Source organism: Oncorhynchus keta, chromosome 34 (genome assembly GCF_023373465.1).
Source record: "Oncorhynchus keta strain PuntledgeMale-10-30-2019 chromosome 34, Oket_V2, whole genome shotgun sequence".
In the NCBI taxonomy this organism is placed as follows: domain Eukaryota; kingdom Metazoa; phylum Chordata; class Actinopteri; order Salmoniformes; family Salmonidae; genus Oncorhynchus; species Oncorhynchus keta.
Window position 1 is genome coordinate 12,241,224 of NC_068454.1, and position 14,842 is coordinate 12,256,065.

Sequence of the window (14,842 nt, forward strand, 5' to 3'; positions counted from 1 at the left end):
GCAAAAATCGCTGAAGTTGGAGACTTTTATCTCCCTCACCAACTTCAAACATCAGCTATCCGAGCAGCTAACCGATCGCTGCAGCTGTACATAGTCTATAGGTAAATAGCTCACCCTTTTTCACCTACCTCATTCCCATACTGTTTTTATACTGTTTTTATTTATTTACTTTTCTGCTCTTTTGCACACCAATATCTCTACCTGTACATGCCCATCTGATCATTTATCACTCCAGTGTTAATCTGCAAAATTGTATTATTCACCTACCTCCTCATGCCTTTTGCACACATTGTATATAGACTGCCCATTTTTTTCTACTGTGTTATTGACTTGCTAATTGTTTACTCCATGTGTAACTCTGTGTTGTCTGTTCACACTGCTATGCTTTATCTTGGCCAGGTCGCAGTTGCAAATGAGAACTTGTTCTCAACTAGCCTACCTGGTTAAATAAAGGTGAAATAAAAATAAATAAAATAAAAACACACACACACACATGTTACACATGTATGCCATTTCACATACACTAACAAACACTAACAAACACAAACAATGCATTATGATACTATTCAATATTCTGCCATATTTGCAGCCTACAACATTGAAGATGTATTTAGTTCAATTTACTTTAGACTACTTAAGGTTATTAGAATTATTACTAAAATGAGTTAACACATGCAAATATAACACGGTACGAAAAAAACATATTCATACTTTTTCAAATGTATTTTTAAAGTAGGTCAAAATACAGTACACTTGCACTGAGTTGTGTGTGTAGATTATAAATCCCTTTCCTACCAGGGCTGGGATTTCGGGTTAAATATTCAAAATGGCGGACGGAGGAGCAGCGAGTCAAGATGAGAGTTCAGGACCAGGTAATCATTACAGCATTTTACATATTCATACTTATATTCAAAAACTATTTATCTGAAACCGTTTAGCACAGGAGAAAGGCGACCACAAAATAATGTTGCTGTTGTCCGCATCATCATATCAATTAATTCCCCGCTAGCGGATATTTGACAGGGGGAAACAGGCTATATAGTATTGCAGTGCGACGGCGAAAAATAAATACATATAAAAAGACATGCCTACCTTTGTGATTAGACCGCTGAACGCCGCTACATATTCATACCACTGTCTAAAAATACGATTTAGCATATTTTATTAGTAATCGGCGACGTGACTGTTGTTTTTATACATGCCATATTCAGATATTGCTCAAATACTGTAGCTGTGCTAGCTTGATACGGTGGTTAGCTTGGCTGCTATAGCTAGGCGATCGGCTTTGTGTTGATGCTTATTATTGTGGCGTGAACCTTCTTGGAGGATGTTTGCATATTCATTTTTTTTTTTCACCAACAGTCAGCGGCTGCGCGTACCACACGTTACAGTAACATAATAGAAAGCCGAGAAGCTAACTTGCTTGATGTCGCTTTTATATGTATGTCTATTCTCCCCAGCCTTTGTGTCCGGTACAGTCGTTGTAGCTGTTGTGTTATTCATGTGGGCCTGTCCGACGGCAGAGAGAATGCGGAGTTAAGCATTTTACATTAACTATTCGACGCAAAATGTCAAACCAACCTTTTTAGCTTGCCAGTTATAGACTGTCAATTTCTCATGTTTTTAGATTAAAAAGTAGGCTAAACCATATTTGTTTCATTAATTGTAGGCAGATACAATCTGCCCATTTTCAGCACCTAGTGCGTGAGCTAGTTTCACGGACATCAACAACACTACTTTTCTTTAGCATAAAAGACCAAACCCTTTATGAACTGTTTAGCATATATTGTCGTTTTTAGGACGTATTGGTCAAACCCTTTATGAAATGTTTAGCATATATTGTCGTTTTTAGGACGTATTGGTCAAACCCTTTATGAAATGTTTAGCATATATTGTCGTTTTTAGGACGTATTGGTTGTGATGAATAAACGAGTTAAACTATTTATTTTTAGCCAAAATATAGCTATCTAAAATAGTTACATAAAGGCTGTTCCTGCTACCTTAAATACAACTAATAACATTCACGGTCGACACGAGAGAATTTGACCAGGAGACATGCCCTGCCCCAAATAACCTAGAACAACTGATACAATTGTATCTTTTGTTGCCGCCATTGTCTTGACTTTCGCGATGTGGTTTTCAGAGTTCGGATGAAAGATTTGAAGTTTCGCCCCAAACGCCCGACTCACTCTTGTCTTGATTTATTTTGTGTGTGCGTCTGTATGGGTGGCGTTTGTTTACGCAGTCTGAATATATTAAAAACTTGATTAGAATGCCTAATTCGGGGAGGTTTCCTATATTTAAAAACAGTGCAGTCGATCTCTCCGCCTCTCTCGTTTAGAATGATTCCCGTCTTCAGTGTAGGTTTTGAATGCCGTTTTTTTTTAGCAATCCATGTCGGAGAGGCTTAGGTTACCTGTGCCAATGTTTTTCCTGGGGAGAGGTAGCGAGGCCCACTTCCGTGACAGTGAGGGGCAGAAGAGAGGCACAACCCATTCATGTTCTCGGTCTCATTTTGTTTAAAGGGCAGCAAACGGCTCCCACCCATTTTCTTTTCACATTCCGCTGTTTCACCGTGATAATAAACACTCCAGATTAAGACAGAGTTGCCGAAGTAACCTACAAATTGTTTGCTCTCGATGTGATGTATTTTATGATGAACTTTTATGAACATTCTATCTGGCCAGCAAACACATTTTCCAAAAGATTCGTGAACAAGGCCATTTTCTGCTTAGGCTAATGTTTGTGTGTGTCAACATTGTAGTTGTTGGTTAGTTTTAAATGATTAAACATATGTTTATTTATATCGCTGTGTTGTGAAACCAGGCTGTCCTTGTCACTGTAAAATGTCACTTGGGGTGGTCAATAATTTTTTGTTGTTGCTTTGGGAAGGATAGTGTGGGTTTTCCCCCTGGTTTACATTCACTTTAGCAGGTTTGACTATATAATTTCTTCCATCCTAGCCAAAGTTCCTCATCTACTTGTATGCGCCTCCCTATATCAAGGTATTTTGGTACTCTGTCTATCCTACACTCTATCACCATTCATAGTGACAATAGTGGTAGGTGGATTGTTTGTCCAGATCTGCAATAGGCTAACTAGCAATCATACCACACATAAAAACATTCAAAGCTGCATCAATTTTCAATATGACTCCACAAGAACAAATAGGAGTAGCTGATAGGCAGCGGAGAGGCCAGGTGCATCATTGTGCATGAAATCATTACCAAAGCTCTCCTATTGATCTTGTTTAGGGACAATACAATCATCCTTCCTAGGCTGGCCTACAACACAACAATGCAATGAATAATTGCATTATTGTTTTCAGGTGAGTACAAAATTCTACTCTAGGCTGCATTGAAAATGTCATTTGAATAACGGCACAAAGTCCCGTGATTTGAATGTTTAATTCCATTTGGATCAGTTACTCTCGACAGTTTATGAGGTCGAGAAAGGCACAGTAGCAGGCCAGTCTGGTTGTATTTTCACTTCTGATACTTTCGATGCGCTGTCTGTTGTGGATCATCGTTCTCCCAAATCGTCCTATAATAATGTGGCCACATGCTCCCAGCAGACCCAGTTATTCCGGAAAGCTTAATGCTCTTTCTGCCTCCTCTCTAATTCGAGTGGCTATTCCTCGCGCACCTAGAACCATTCAATATAGCCAAAATATTTGTAATTTAACTTTTTGACAAGTACAAATATTCTCACACTTTTGTCCATAATAGTCTCATCATGTAGACTATACCTGCACTGTATCTGCGAGCGGTTGACTAGAGCGCGTGTGGGCACATTCGCTATACCTACGTGACATTTTTAGTGACAAAATCATCAGTAGTTCTAGAGTTGAAAATGCAATGGAAACCCTTTTCAAATGTATTTTTTATTTTGAACATGATCATTTAATTGAAAAAGTATTTTTTTGTCGTATACTATGTATTTACACACTGACTTTTATCCGCAACAAGTTAATTTGATGGAAACCAAGTTTACATTTTTTTTATACTTTTTTGTTGTGCGGGTTACAGGTACATTATCCATTTAAATGTTTACGTTTATAACATGTACTCATAGGCTCCCACTCAAAAGAAGAAGGGAAACAATTCCAGAATACATAGAGAGTTTAAGTAAGAATACATTTCAATATAAACTGGAAAAGAAAATAAAAACATGTGGGCCTCCACTCTCAACCTTCCATTCCCCCAACCTTCCATTCCCCCAACCTTCCATTCCCCCAACCTTCCATTCCCCCAACCTTCCATTCCCCCAACCCCACCCAGCCAACATGTCACCATCCAAAGATTAAAATAGTAATATATAGTGCTGCCTGTCAGCAATAATTGTCTCTGATTGATTGAGAGATTCACAGATCTATCAGCATCATTAAGTAAATAATAGATACAAAGCATTGAATATTTACATTCATGCACTTCAAAATTAATTTTGTAACCTTTCCCCAGAAGTCTTTATCTGCAGGGCACATCACATGTGCCTACCTCATTTAGGGGACACAGTGAAGAGTTGGGGGAAATTTCATTGTGAAACGTTTCCTTGGTGTTGAATACAGTCTATGAACAAACTTAAATTGTATAAATTGACGGTTCAGATTACGGAATACCAAGGCCATATTTTTCCATATTCTGTTCCAGTTAAAGGGTTGTTCAGATTCAATTAGATCTGTGGACCATACTTTTTTAATGGCTAGCTTAGAATATGAGCTTTCCAAAAGTTGTTTATACATTATAGAGATCAGTCCTTTCAGGAGCCCAGATATATTTTTTAAATAAGTCCAATCATTGGATGTTTCGGTATTTGGGTTTCCCAAGGGACTCCACAGGCCAACATAAATGACCTAAATTGTAAATCTAGAAAAAAGCAGTTCCCTGGTAATGTGTATGTATCTTTAAAATCTTGGAATGTTCTCAAACCATTACTGTCCATGATATCTGCAAGCGCACGGATTCCACATTTGGACCATTGGGGGAAATGCTAAATTAAATTGTGTTAGCAATAATAGGACCAAAGCAAAGTTTACATTGTTTAAGGGATATATATATATATATATATATATAAACGATGTAAACGTTTTAAACAATGTAAACTTGATATATATATATTTATCCCTTAAACAATGTAAACTTTTATATATATATATAAGTATATCAGTGACGGAAGACCACCTCTTCCAGGGCACTAGGAGACACCATATTTCTCTCTACTCAGCCAGGGGGCTGAAAAATAATGTCTGAAATACAACTCTGATGGGAAAATGTACATATCGTTTGTTGTAAATATATTTTAGAATATTTGCATGAAATTTGGTCGCCAATTGGATGCAAACCTAGTTATAGACACCCTAAAGACTCTGGCAATTACGCTAGTCCAGTGTCACTTTGATTATGCCTGGTCATGAATGGTTCACCAGCAACCCCAAACATCTAGAGAATAAGCTACAGATCAGCCAAAACAAGCTTGTAAGAATTGTACTTAAACTCATCTGGATGTTGAGCATTTTAAGCAGCTAGGCTGGCTATCTGTGGAAAAAAGACTAGTATTAATTTACCTTGGTCTAGTCCACAGAATTATCACGGACTCAGCCCCCAGGTAACTATCCAAACTATTTTTCCTTTGTTACAGATGTCTACCAGCATAATACTGGAGCCAGAGACTTTAATATTCCCTGTTTTAAATATAAGAGTTTATCTGGTAAGAACACATTTTTATATTCCGGTGCTGTTGAGTGACACAAACTACCACAGCAACCCAAAGCCATACCGACCATAACCACTTTTTAAAAAATAATGTCAAAATCTGGCTAATGGCTGATGGATACGTTTTCAATGTATCCCTGTAATGTAATGTGTCTGTATCTATGATTTTTTTCCCCCCTGGCTGAGTAGAGAGAGAAATATGTTGTCTCCTACTGCCCTGGAAGAGGTCTTCACTGATATATCCCTTAAACAATGTAAACTTTGCTTTGGTCCTATTATTGCTAACACAATTTCATTTTCACATTCACCCTCCTTACTTCCTCCCTGTTTTACATCTCCACCACCCCCATTCCACCCTGAGAGTTCCGAACATGAATATTCATGAATGTAAACATAGTAATCGTGAATAATGCATTCTGTTCAGTAATAGATGCAGGGAATCAGAAAGGTGTGCATGAAGTACATACAGACAAGCTGTTCTAGAGTGGGAGTTAGAGAGGAGCATGTCATGCAGATCGAGATGTTCTGTAAATTGACTCGAATCAGACGGATAGTGAAGGGCATTTCCATGGAAAAGGACCCATGAGCACCAACATGTGAAGTTCATAGGTGCATATTAAATTGGGTGTCAAATGAAAGCTAAGAGTCTATATTTTGGGGAAATGAAGGCATGTATACATTTTTCAACCATTTTCCAGCATTGGGCTGTGTCGGTCATGGCATTGGGCTGTGTCGGTCATGGCATTGGGCTGTGTCGGTCATGGCATTGGGCTGTGTCGGTCATGGCATTGGGCTGTGTCGGTCATGGCATTGGGCTGTGTCGGTCATGGCATTGGGCTGTGTCGGTCATGGCATTGGGCTGTGTCGGTCATGGCATTGGGCTGTGTCGGTCATGGCATTGGGCTGTGTCGGTCATGGCATTGGGCTGTGTCGGTCATTGCATTGGGCTGTGTCGGTCATGGCATTTCTTTTCTGCCGGTAATAGTCATGCAAATAACTGCTGGTCTCAAGGTAATTGACAGTTAATTAACATAAACCCATTTTATAATCTCCAGGCCTCCACACATACAAGCCACTTACAAGCCACTTACAAGCCACTTACAAGCCGCTTACAAGCCACTTACAAGCCACTTACAAGCCACTTACAAGCCACTTACAAGCCACTTACAAGCCACTTACAAGCCACTTACAAGCCGCTTACAAGCCACTTACAAGCCACTTACAAGCCACTTACAAGCCACTTACAAGCCACATACAAGCCACTTACAAGCCACTTACAAGCCACATACAAGCCACTTATGCAGACCTTTGGAACATCTACATTAGAAAAAGTCTAGTAAAACCATCACAATAAATTCACGGTTTATTTTAGTCAGGTCTAAAGAAACATGATATGAAGAAAATGTATTTCACTTGAATAGAATGTGAGTTGGCCTACTGTATGTTATCTGGCTATGCGCCATGACATAGGCTTAATCTAATTTATTTATCATGCTTATAAATGCAGTGCCATTATTTTCTATACAATTATTTATTTTAGTAAGAAGAATAAAATGGAAAGGATATTTTTCCCATTCCACAGTGAGTGTTATTATAAAGTTGCCATGTTGAGCGTAAAAGTCCTAATTTGAAACAGGTCCTATATGCTAGATTTAGAAACTCTAGTTGTGAATGATACAAACCTTAGAATGTCTTAGAAATCAAAACATAAATGGGCGGCATGATGTGACTAAAGGGTATTGATGATCTGACGCTTTTCTCTCATCAAGTGATTATATTTTCACCCATCAGACTATTCTCAATGTAATCTGGTCTTTACTAATATGTAAAATTAGTTTAGATTTAGAATAGTCCATTATCAAATGGGCAGGGGGGAAAAGACATCCGTATGCACTCTAATAACGAATGGAGGCCGCTATCCCGCAGTTAGTTTTTCAATCATGCTGGGTAGGCTACTCAAGTTTTATAGCGGAGCATGTGCTTGATATGAACAGCTGAGAAATAAATATAGCAGCAGGTGGGATCCTCTTCTTTTTAGTGGCAACCATCAAACTCTGCTTTCATTTCTATTGCATATAGAAATGTCTGGGCTTATAGGAAGCATAGTACTGAGTTCACACTCAAAGGTGATTACTAGAATGTGTTTAATTTAGCAGTATAGGCTAGCTAGACCAATTATGTACCAAAGACGTCTTAAATCTTTTATCATAATTTGTAGTTTTTTTCCCCCTGTGTGCGTAATATGCGGTAGGCTATAAGGCTTTGTATTGTATAACGGCACAGTCATTATTTTAAATCAGTTTTTTTTCCTGGGCTCGGGCTCATATACATATGTATAAGCTCAAATATGCATATGGGTGTTTTGAACGAATCATCACCTTAGAAAGAGCTGTCCATTTCGTTGTTAGGCTTTGAAACAACATCCACAACGGCCATGTTTTCCACTCAGTTTCAGCCTGTTGTTAAACTTTTTTCTTCAACTTGATCGATCACAGTGTGGTGAGTTTTAAAAGCATGATACTGTTTTGATGATAAGTGTTTTGATGTGATTTCTGATTGCATTTGATGTCCACTGGGCATACTGTTATGTTCAGCTCATAACTGTTTTCTTTGTGTTTCTGTCATCTGGTGGTCAAACCAAGTGTTAAAACAGTTTGTCTGCCCTCTGTCTCTCTCTGTCTCTCTCTGTCCCTCTCTGTCCCTCTCCGTCCCTCTTCGTCCCTCTCTGTCCCTCTCTGTCTCTGTGTCTCTGTGTCTGTGTCTCTGTGTCTGTGTCTCTGTGTCTCTCTCTCTGTCTCTCTCTCTCTGTCTCTCTCTCTGTCTCTCTCTCTGTGTCTCTCTCTCTGTGTCTCTCTCTCTGTGTCTCTCTCTCTGTGTCTCTCTCTCTCTCTCTGTGTCTCTCTCTCTGTGTCTCTCTCTCTGTGTGTCTCTCTCTCTGTGTCTCTCTCTCTGTGTCTCTCTCTCTGTGTCTCTCTCTCTGTGTCTCTCTCTCTGTGTCTCTCTCTCTGTGTCTCTCTCTCTGTGTGTCTCTCTCTGTGTGTCTCTCTCTGTCTCTCTGTCTCTCTGTGTCTCTGTCTCTCTGTCTCTCTGTCTCTCTCTCTCTCTGTCTCTCTCTCTCTCTCTCTGCACTGTACTCTAGTGTGCTCTGCTGTACTGCACTGTACTCTAGTGTGCTCTGCTGTACTGCACTGTACTCTAGTGTGCTCTGCTGTACTGCACTGAACTCTAGTGTGCTCTGCTGTACTGCACTGAACTCTAGTGTGCTCTGCTGTACTGCACTGTACTCTAGTGTGCTCTGCTGTACTGCACTGAACTCTAGTGTGCTCTGCTGTACTGCACTGCACTCTAGTGTGCTCTGCTGTACTGCACTGAACTCTACTATTCTCTGCACTGAATTCTACTCTGCTGTACTGCACTGTACTCTAGGGTGCTCTGCTGTACTGCACTGAACGACTGTGCTCTGCTGTACTGCACTGAACTCTACTATGCTCTGCTGTACTGCACTGAACTCTACTGTTCTGTATTGTATTGTACTCTACTGAACTCTACTCTGCTGTACTGCACTGAACTCTACTGTTCTGTATTGTATTGTACTCTACTGAACTCTACTCTGCTGTACTGCACTGAACTCTACTGTTCTGTATTGTACTCTACTGAACTCTACTCTGCTGTACTGCACTGAACTCTACTGTTCTGTATTGTATTGTACTCTACTGAACTCTACTCTGCTGTACTGCACTGAACTCTACTGTTCTGTATTGTACTGCACTGAACTCTAGTGTGCTCTGCTGTACTGCACTGAACTCTACTCTGCTGTCTGCACTGAACTCTACTGTTCTGTATTGTATTGTACTCTACTGAACTCTACTCTGCTGTACTGCACTGAACTCTACTGTTCTGTATTGTATTGTACTCTACTGAACTCTACTCTGCTGTACTGCACTGAACTCTACTGTTCTGTATTGTACTCTACTGAACTCTACTCTGCTGTATTGTATTGTACTCTACTGAACTCTACTCTGCTGTACTGCACTGAACTCTACTGTTGTGTATTGTACTGTACTCTACTGAACTCTACTGTTGCTCTGCTGTACTGCACTGAACTCTACTGCTCTGCTGTGAAATTGGATTGTACTCTACTGAACTCTGCATCTTCTGTTCTACAAATTAGGGACTCATCTGTTCTGTTACCGGTTGTAAATTGTACTCATTTACTGAACTCTACCAAAATAGATTCTGCTGTACTGCACTGAACTCTACTGTTCTTTATTGTACTCTACTGAACTCTACTCTGCTGTATTGCACTGAACTAACTACTGTTCTGTATTGTATTGTACTCTACTGAACTCTACTCTAACCACTGTACTGCCTGACACTCTAACCACTGCTTCTGTATTGTATTAGGCTACCCTCTACTGAACTCTAACCACTGTACTCTAACCACTGAACTCTACTGTTCTGTACATTGTATTGTACTCTACTGAACTCTACTCTGCTGTACTGCACTAACCACTAGCCTGTTCTGTATTGTACTCTACTGAACCACTAGGCTACCCTGCCACCTCTACACTCTAACCACTAGGCTACTGACCTCTACACTCTGCTGTACTGCCACCTCTAACTCTAACCACTTGTGTATTGCCACCTGTACTCTAACCACTCTACCCTGCCACCTCTACTGTAACCACTAGGTATTGCCACCTCTACACTCTAACCACTAGGAACCCTACTCTAACCACTAGGCCACCCTGCCACCTCTACACTCTAACCACTAGGCTACCCTGCCACCTCTACACTCTAACCACTAGGCTACCCTGCCACCTCTACACTCTAACCACTAGGCTACCCTGCCACCTCTACACTCTAACCACTAGGCTACCCTGCCTCCTCTACACTCTAACCACTAGGCTACCCTGCCATCCTCTACACTCTAACCACTAGGCTACCCTGCCACCTCTACACTCTAACCACTAGGCTACCCTGCCACCTCTACACTCTAACCACTAGGCTACCCTGCCACCTCTACACTCTAACCACTAGGCTACCCTGCCACCTCTACACTCTAACCACTAGGCTACCCTGCCACATCTACACTCTAACCACTAGGCTACCCTGCCACCTCTACACTCTAACCACTAGGCTACCCTGCCACATCTACACTCTAACCACTAGGCTACCCTGCCACCTCTACACTCTAACCACTAGGCTACCCTGCCACCTCTACACTCTAACCACTAGGCTACCCTGCCACCTCTACACTCTAACCACTAGGCTACCCTGCCACCTCTACACTCTAACCACTAGGCTACCCTGCCACATCTACACTCTAACCACTAGGCTACCCTGCCACATCTACACTCTAACCACTAGGCTACCCTGCCACATCTACACTCTAACCACTAGGCTACCCTGCCACCTCTACACTCTAACCACTAGGCTACCCTGCCACCTCTACACTCTAACCACTAGGCTACCCTGCCACCTCTACACTCTAACCACTAGGCTACCCTGCCACATCTACACTCTAACCACTAGGCTACCCTGCCACCTCTACACTCTAACCACTAGGCTACCCTGCCGCCCCTTTATGCAGAAATCTTTGAATTTTAATTCAGAGCAAATTTTTGACAACGTGGTCGTATTACAACCCGAGGGGGATTTTACCGTAATTCTGTTATCAAAGTTGGCATCGGCACAGTTCTTCCAATAAATTTGTTTTTTGTACAAATATCAAATATAGCAAAGCCAGAGAAAATATATAGCGTAGTTCAGGTATATTTTAGAATGTACTATAATCAGGGTTGCCAGTGGCCCTGCTTGAAATGGGCTAGCCTACTCAAAAGTGAGGACAGAAATACATGATAGATAGGATCAGACACATCCTTACTCAGGCCTCTGCTTTTTCCACACATTCTATAGCTCCTCATTTCCTCTGTTTACATTTTTTTTTGGGGGGGGTAACAACTTACTTTTGAGTTGCACCAGCCTACCAACAGCTAGCCTACCTGTGACAAATGGAGAAACATTTGGTCACCGTAGTTGTAGAACAGAGAAATGCCTTAATGCAGACACTGTAACATGCTAAGTACTGTTCCAACAAAGAAGTTTAGGCCCATAGGCTCGACTCGACTATGATATTAATGGGAACTTAGCTTGTAGTGTTGCCGTGACTTCCATACCATGGGTGAAGTTAAATGTCAGTGGAATTTGAATATATACTTATTATTCTGCGCTCGCTATGCCTCATGTCACGTTGAATGTCTCCGTTCACATGAACTGTTCCGTTATATTCACTCTCAATAAAACCGCGCTAATGAGTTACCTATTTAAAATTCTCTCTGCTCAAATATTTGCATAATGCATTGGTCACGCTCCACATTTGGCTTTTGCAAGACACTAGCAACTGTGTTTTAAATAAAGTGCCTTTCTCCTTACTTCTAATGTGTGTTTTGATATTTTCCTCTTTTTGTTTCTGAACCCTTCTGTTTTCTCTCTTTGTTCGGGTTTTAAGAGAGGTAGAGTAGTGTACCGGTTTGGAAGGAGGAAGACTGTAGCTTGGTTATCTCTATGACGTTTTTTTCCATCAACAAATGTAAGCCCACATGTTGTATTGATTGGTACCATTATATTATATTCTGCCAGGCTTATTCAGAGGCACCAATATTCCACCCTAATTGAACCATTATTTTAATTGTTTTAATTGAACCAGTTTCTGAGAACTGGTTCACGCAGGACATTTGAGTCATTAGCAAAAATGACTTGATATGGCCTTTTTGGTTGAGAAAAACATTGGAGTGGTTGAGACATACTTTCTATGGCTTTGAGAAAGAGGGTTTAAATGTTGTAACCTGGCGTAAATCGGCCTTCTGAAGAAAATGTTTAGTCATAAGGTTCCTTGGCTCACTGCCCTCACTGGCTGCTGTTTGGTTAGTCCTGACCAGGCCCCAGCATCACTACTGTTTGGTTAGTCCTGACCAGGCCCCAGCATGGCTACTGTTTGGTTAGTCCTGACCAGGCCCCAGCATCACTACTGTTTGGTTAGTCCTGACCAGGCCCCAGTTTGGTTAGTCCTGACCAGGCCCCAGCATCACTACTGTTTGGTTAGTCCTGACCAGGCCCCAGCTGTTTGTCCTGACCAGGCCCCAGCATCACTACTGTTTGGTTAGTCCTGACCAGGCCCCAGCATCACTACTGTTTGGTTAGTCCTGACCAGGCCCCAGCATCACTACTGTTTGGTTAGTCCTGACCAGGCCCCAGCATCACTACTGTTTGGTTAGTCCTGACCAGGCCCCAGCATCACTACTGTTTGGTTAGTCCTGACCAGGCCCCAGCATCACTACTGTTTGGTTAGTCCTGACCAGGCCACAGCATCCTGACCAGGCCCCAGCATCACTACTGTTTGGTTAGTCCTGACCAGGCCCCAGCATCACTACTGTTTGGTTAGTCCTGACCAGGCCCCAGCATGGCTACTGTTTGGTTAGTCCTGACCAGGCCCCAGCATCACTACTGTTTGGTTAGTCCTGACCAGGCCCCAGCATGGCTACTGTTTGGTTAGTCCTGACCAGGCCCTAGCATCGCTACTGTTTGGTTAGTCCTGACCAGGCCCCAGCATGGCTACTGTTTGGTTAGTCCTGACCAGGCCCCAGCATGGCTACTGTTTGGTTAGTCCTGACCAGGCCCCAGCATGGCTACTGTTTGGTTAGTCCTGACCAGGCCCCAGCATCGCTACTGTTTGGTTAGTCCTGACCAGGCCCCAGCATGGCTACTGTTTGGTTAGTCCTGACCAGGCCCCAGCATGGCTACTGTTTGGTTAGTCCTGACCAGGCCCCAGCATGGCTACTGTTTGGTTAGTCCTGACCAGGCCCCAGCATCACTACTGTTTGGTTAGTCCTGACCAGGCCCCAGCATCGCTACTGTTTGGTTAGTCCTGACCAGGCCCCAGCATCACTACTGTTTGGTTAGTCCTGACCAGGCCCCAGCATGGCTACTGTTTGGTTAGTCCTGACCAGGCCCCAGCATCGCTACTGTTTGGTTAGTCCTGACCAGGCCCCAGCATCACTACTGTTTGGTTAGTCCTGACCAGGCCCCATCATCACTACTGTTTGGTTAGTCCTGACCAGGCCCCAGCATCACTACTGTTTGGTTAGTCCTGACCAGGCCCCAGCATCACTACTGTTTGGTTAGTCCTGACCAGGCCCCAGCATCACTACTGTTTGGTTAGTCCTGACCAGGCCCCAGCATCGCTACTGTTTGGTTAGTCCTGACCAGGCCCCAGCATCACTACTGTTTGGTTAGTCCTGACCAGGCCCCAGCATCACTACTGTTTGGTTAGTCCTGACCAGGCCCCATCATCACTACTGTTTGGTTAGTCCTGACCAGGCCCCAGCATCACTACTGTTTGGTTAGTCCTGACCAGGCCCCAGCATCACTACTGTTTGGTTAGTCCTGACCAGGCCCCAGCATCACTACTGTTTGGTTAGTCTACTGTCCTCAGGTCTGATTTGTCATGTCCTTTGTTCAGTCTCTGTTCGTCCTGGTCAATGGTGTGAAGTATTTTGTGAAGGAGTGGTTGGAATAGTTGTAGTTGGGGAGCAGAGGAAAGGGAAGAAGGTTTAGTTTTCTGTTGAGGATTCTCTGAGCAAGGCTATGCCACACGTTCGTGCCCTCTTTTTCAGAGATCTATCCACACGTTCGTGCCCTCTTTTTCAGAGATCTATCCACCCCAGCAGTAGGAGATTTGGTGGTGAGAAATACTTGTTGTGGCTTTGAAAAAGAGGGTTTAAGTGTTGTAACCTGGCCTAAATCGGCCTTCTGAAGAAAATTGAGATTTAATTCTAACATTGCTTTGATGCCCCACTCTGCCTGCCTGTCCGCCACATTATGTTCCAAGGCATGTTCTTCTACACTGAATTGAAAAAGAGAGAGGGGGGAAAAAGCCAGCTGAACACGAAAAACGTATCTAATGGAATTTAAAGCTAATCTAAATATGCTAATCTTCACACGCTTCATAAACAGCCGATAGTACCCGTTGCCCCCCTTCTCTCTATTTCTCTCAGTAGTTGTGCAGAGTGGAATGCCATAGCCACGAGGGGTCCGTCAGTAATGACAGACCCCTCATTAATAGCTCGGCC

At 42.4% G+C, this 14,842-nt stretch overlaps 1 protein-coding gene across 6 annotated transcripts in view; it reads left to right on the forward strand.

The window, feature by feature from the left end:
• The first annotated feature begins 806 nt into the window (after positions 1 to 806).
• LOC118366740 (POU domain, class 2, transcription factor 1) overlaps positions 807 to 14,842 on the forward strand; it is a 40,229-nt gene continuing 26,193 nt past the window's right edge. For 4 of the 6 annotated variants that reach the window (XM_052493109.1, XM_052493110.1, XM_035749374.2 and 1 more), the window contains exon 1: positions 827 to 872. In XM_052493109.1, the coding sequence (XP_052349069.1) occupies positions 827 to 872 (46 nt within the window). Of the gene's footprint in view, positions 873 to 14,842 lie in introns of all 6 variants that reach the window. The other 2 variants (XM_052493107.1, XM_052493108.1) reach the window with 1 other exon arrangement.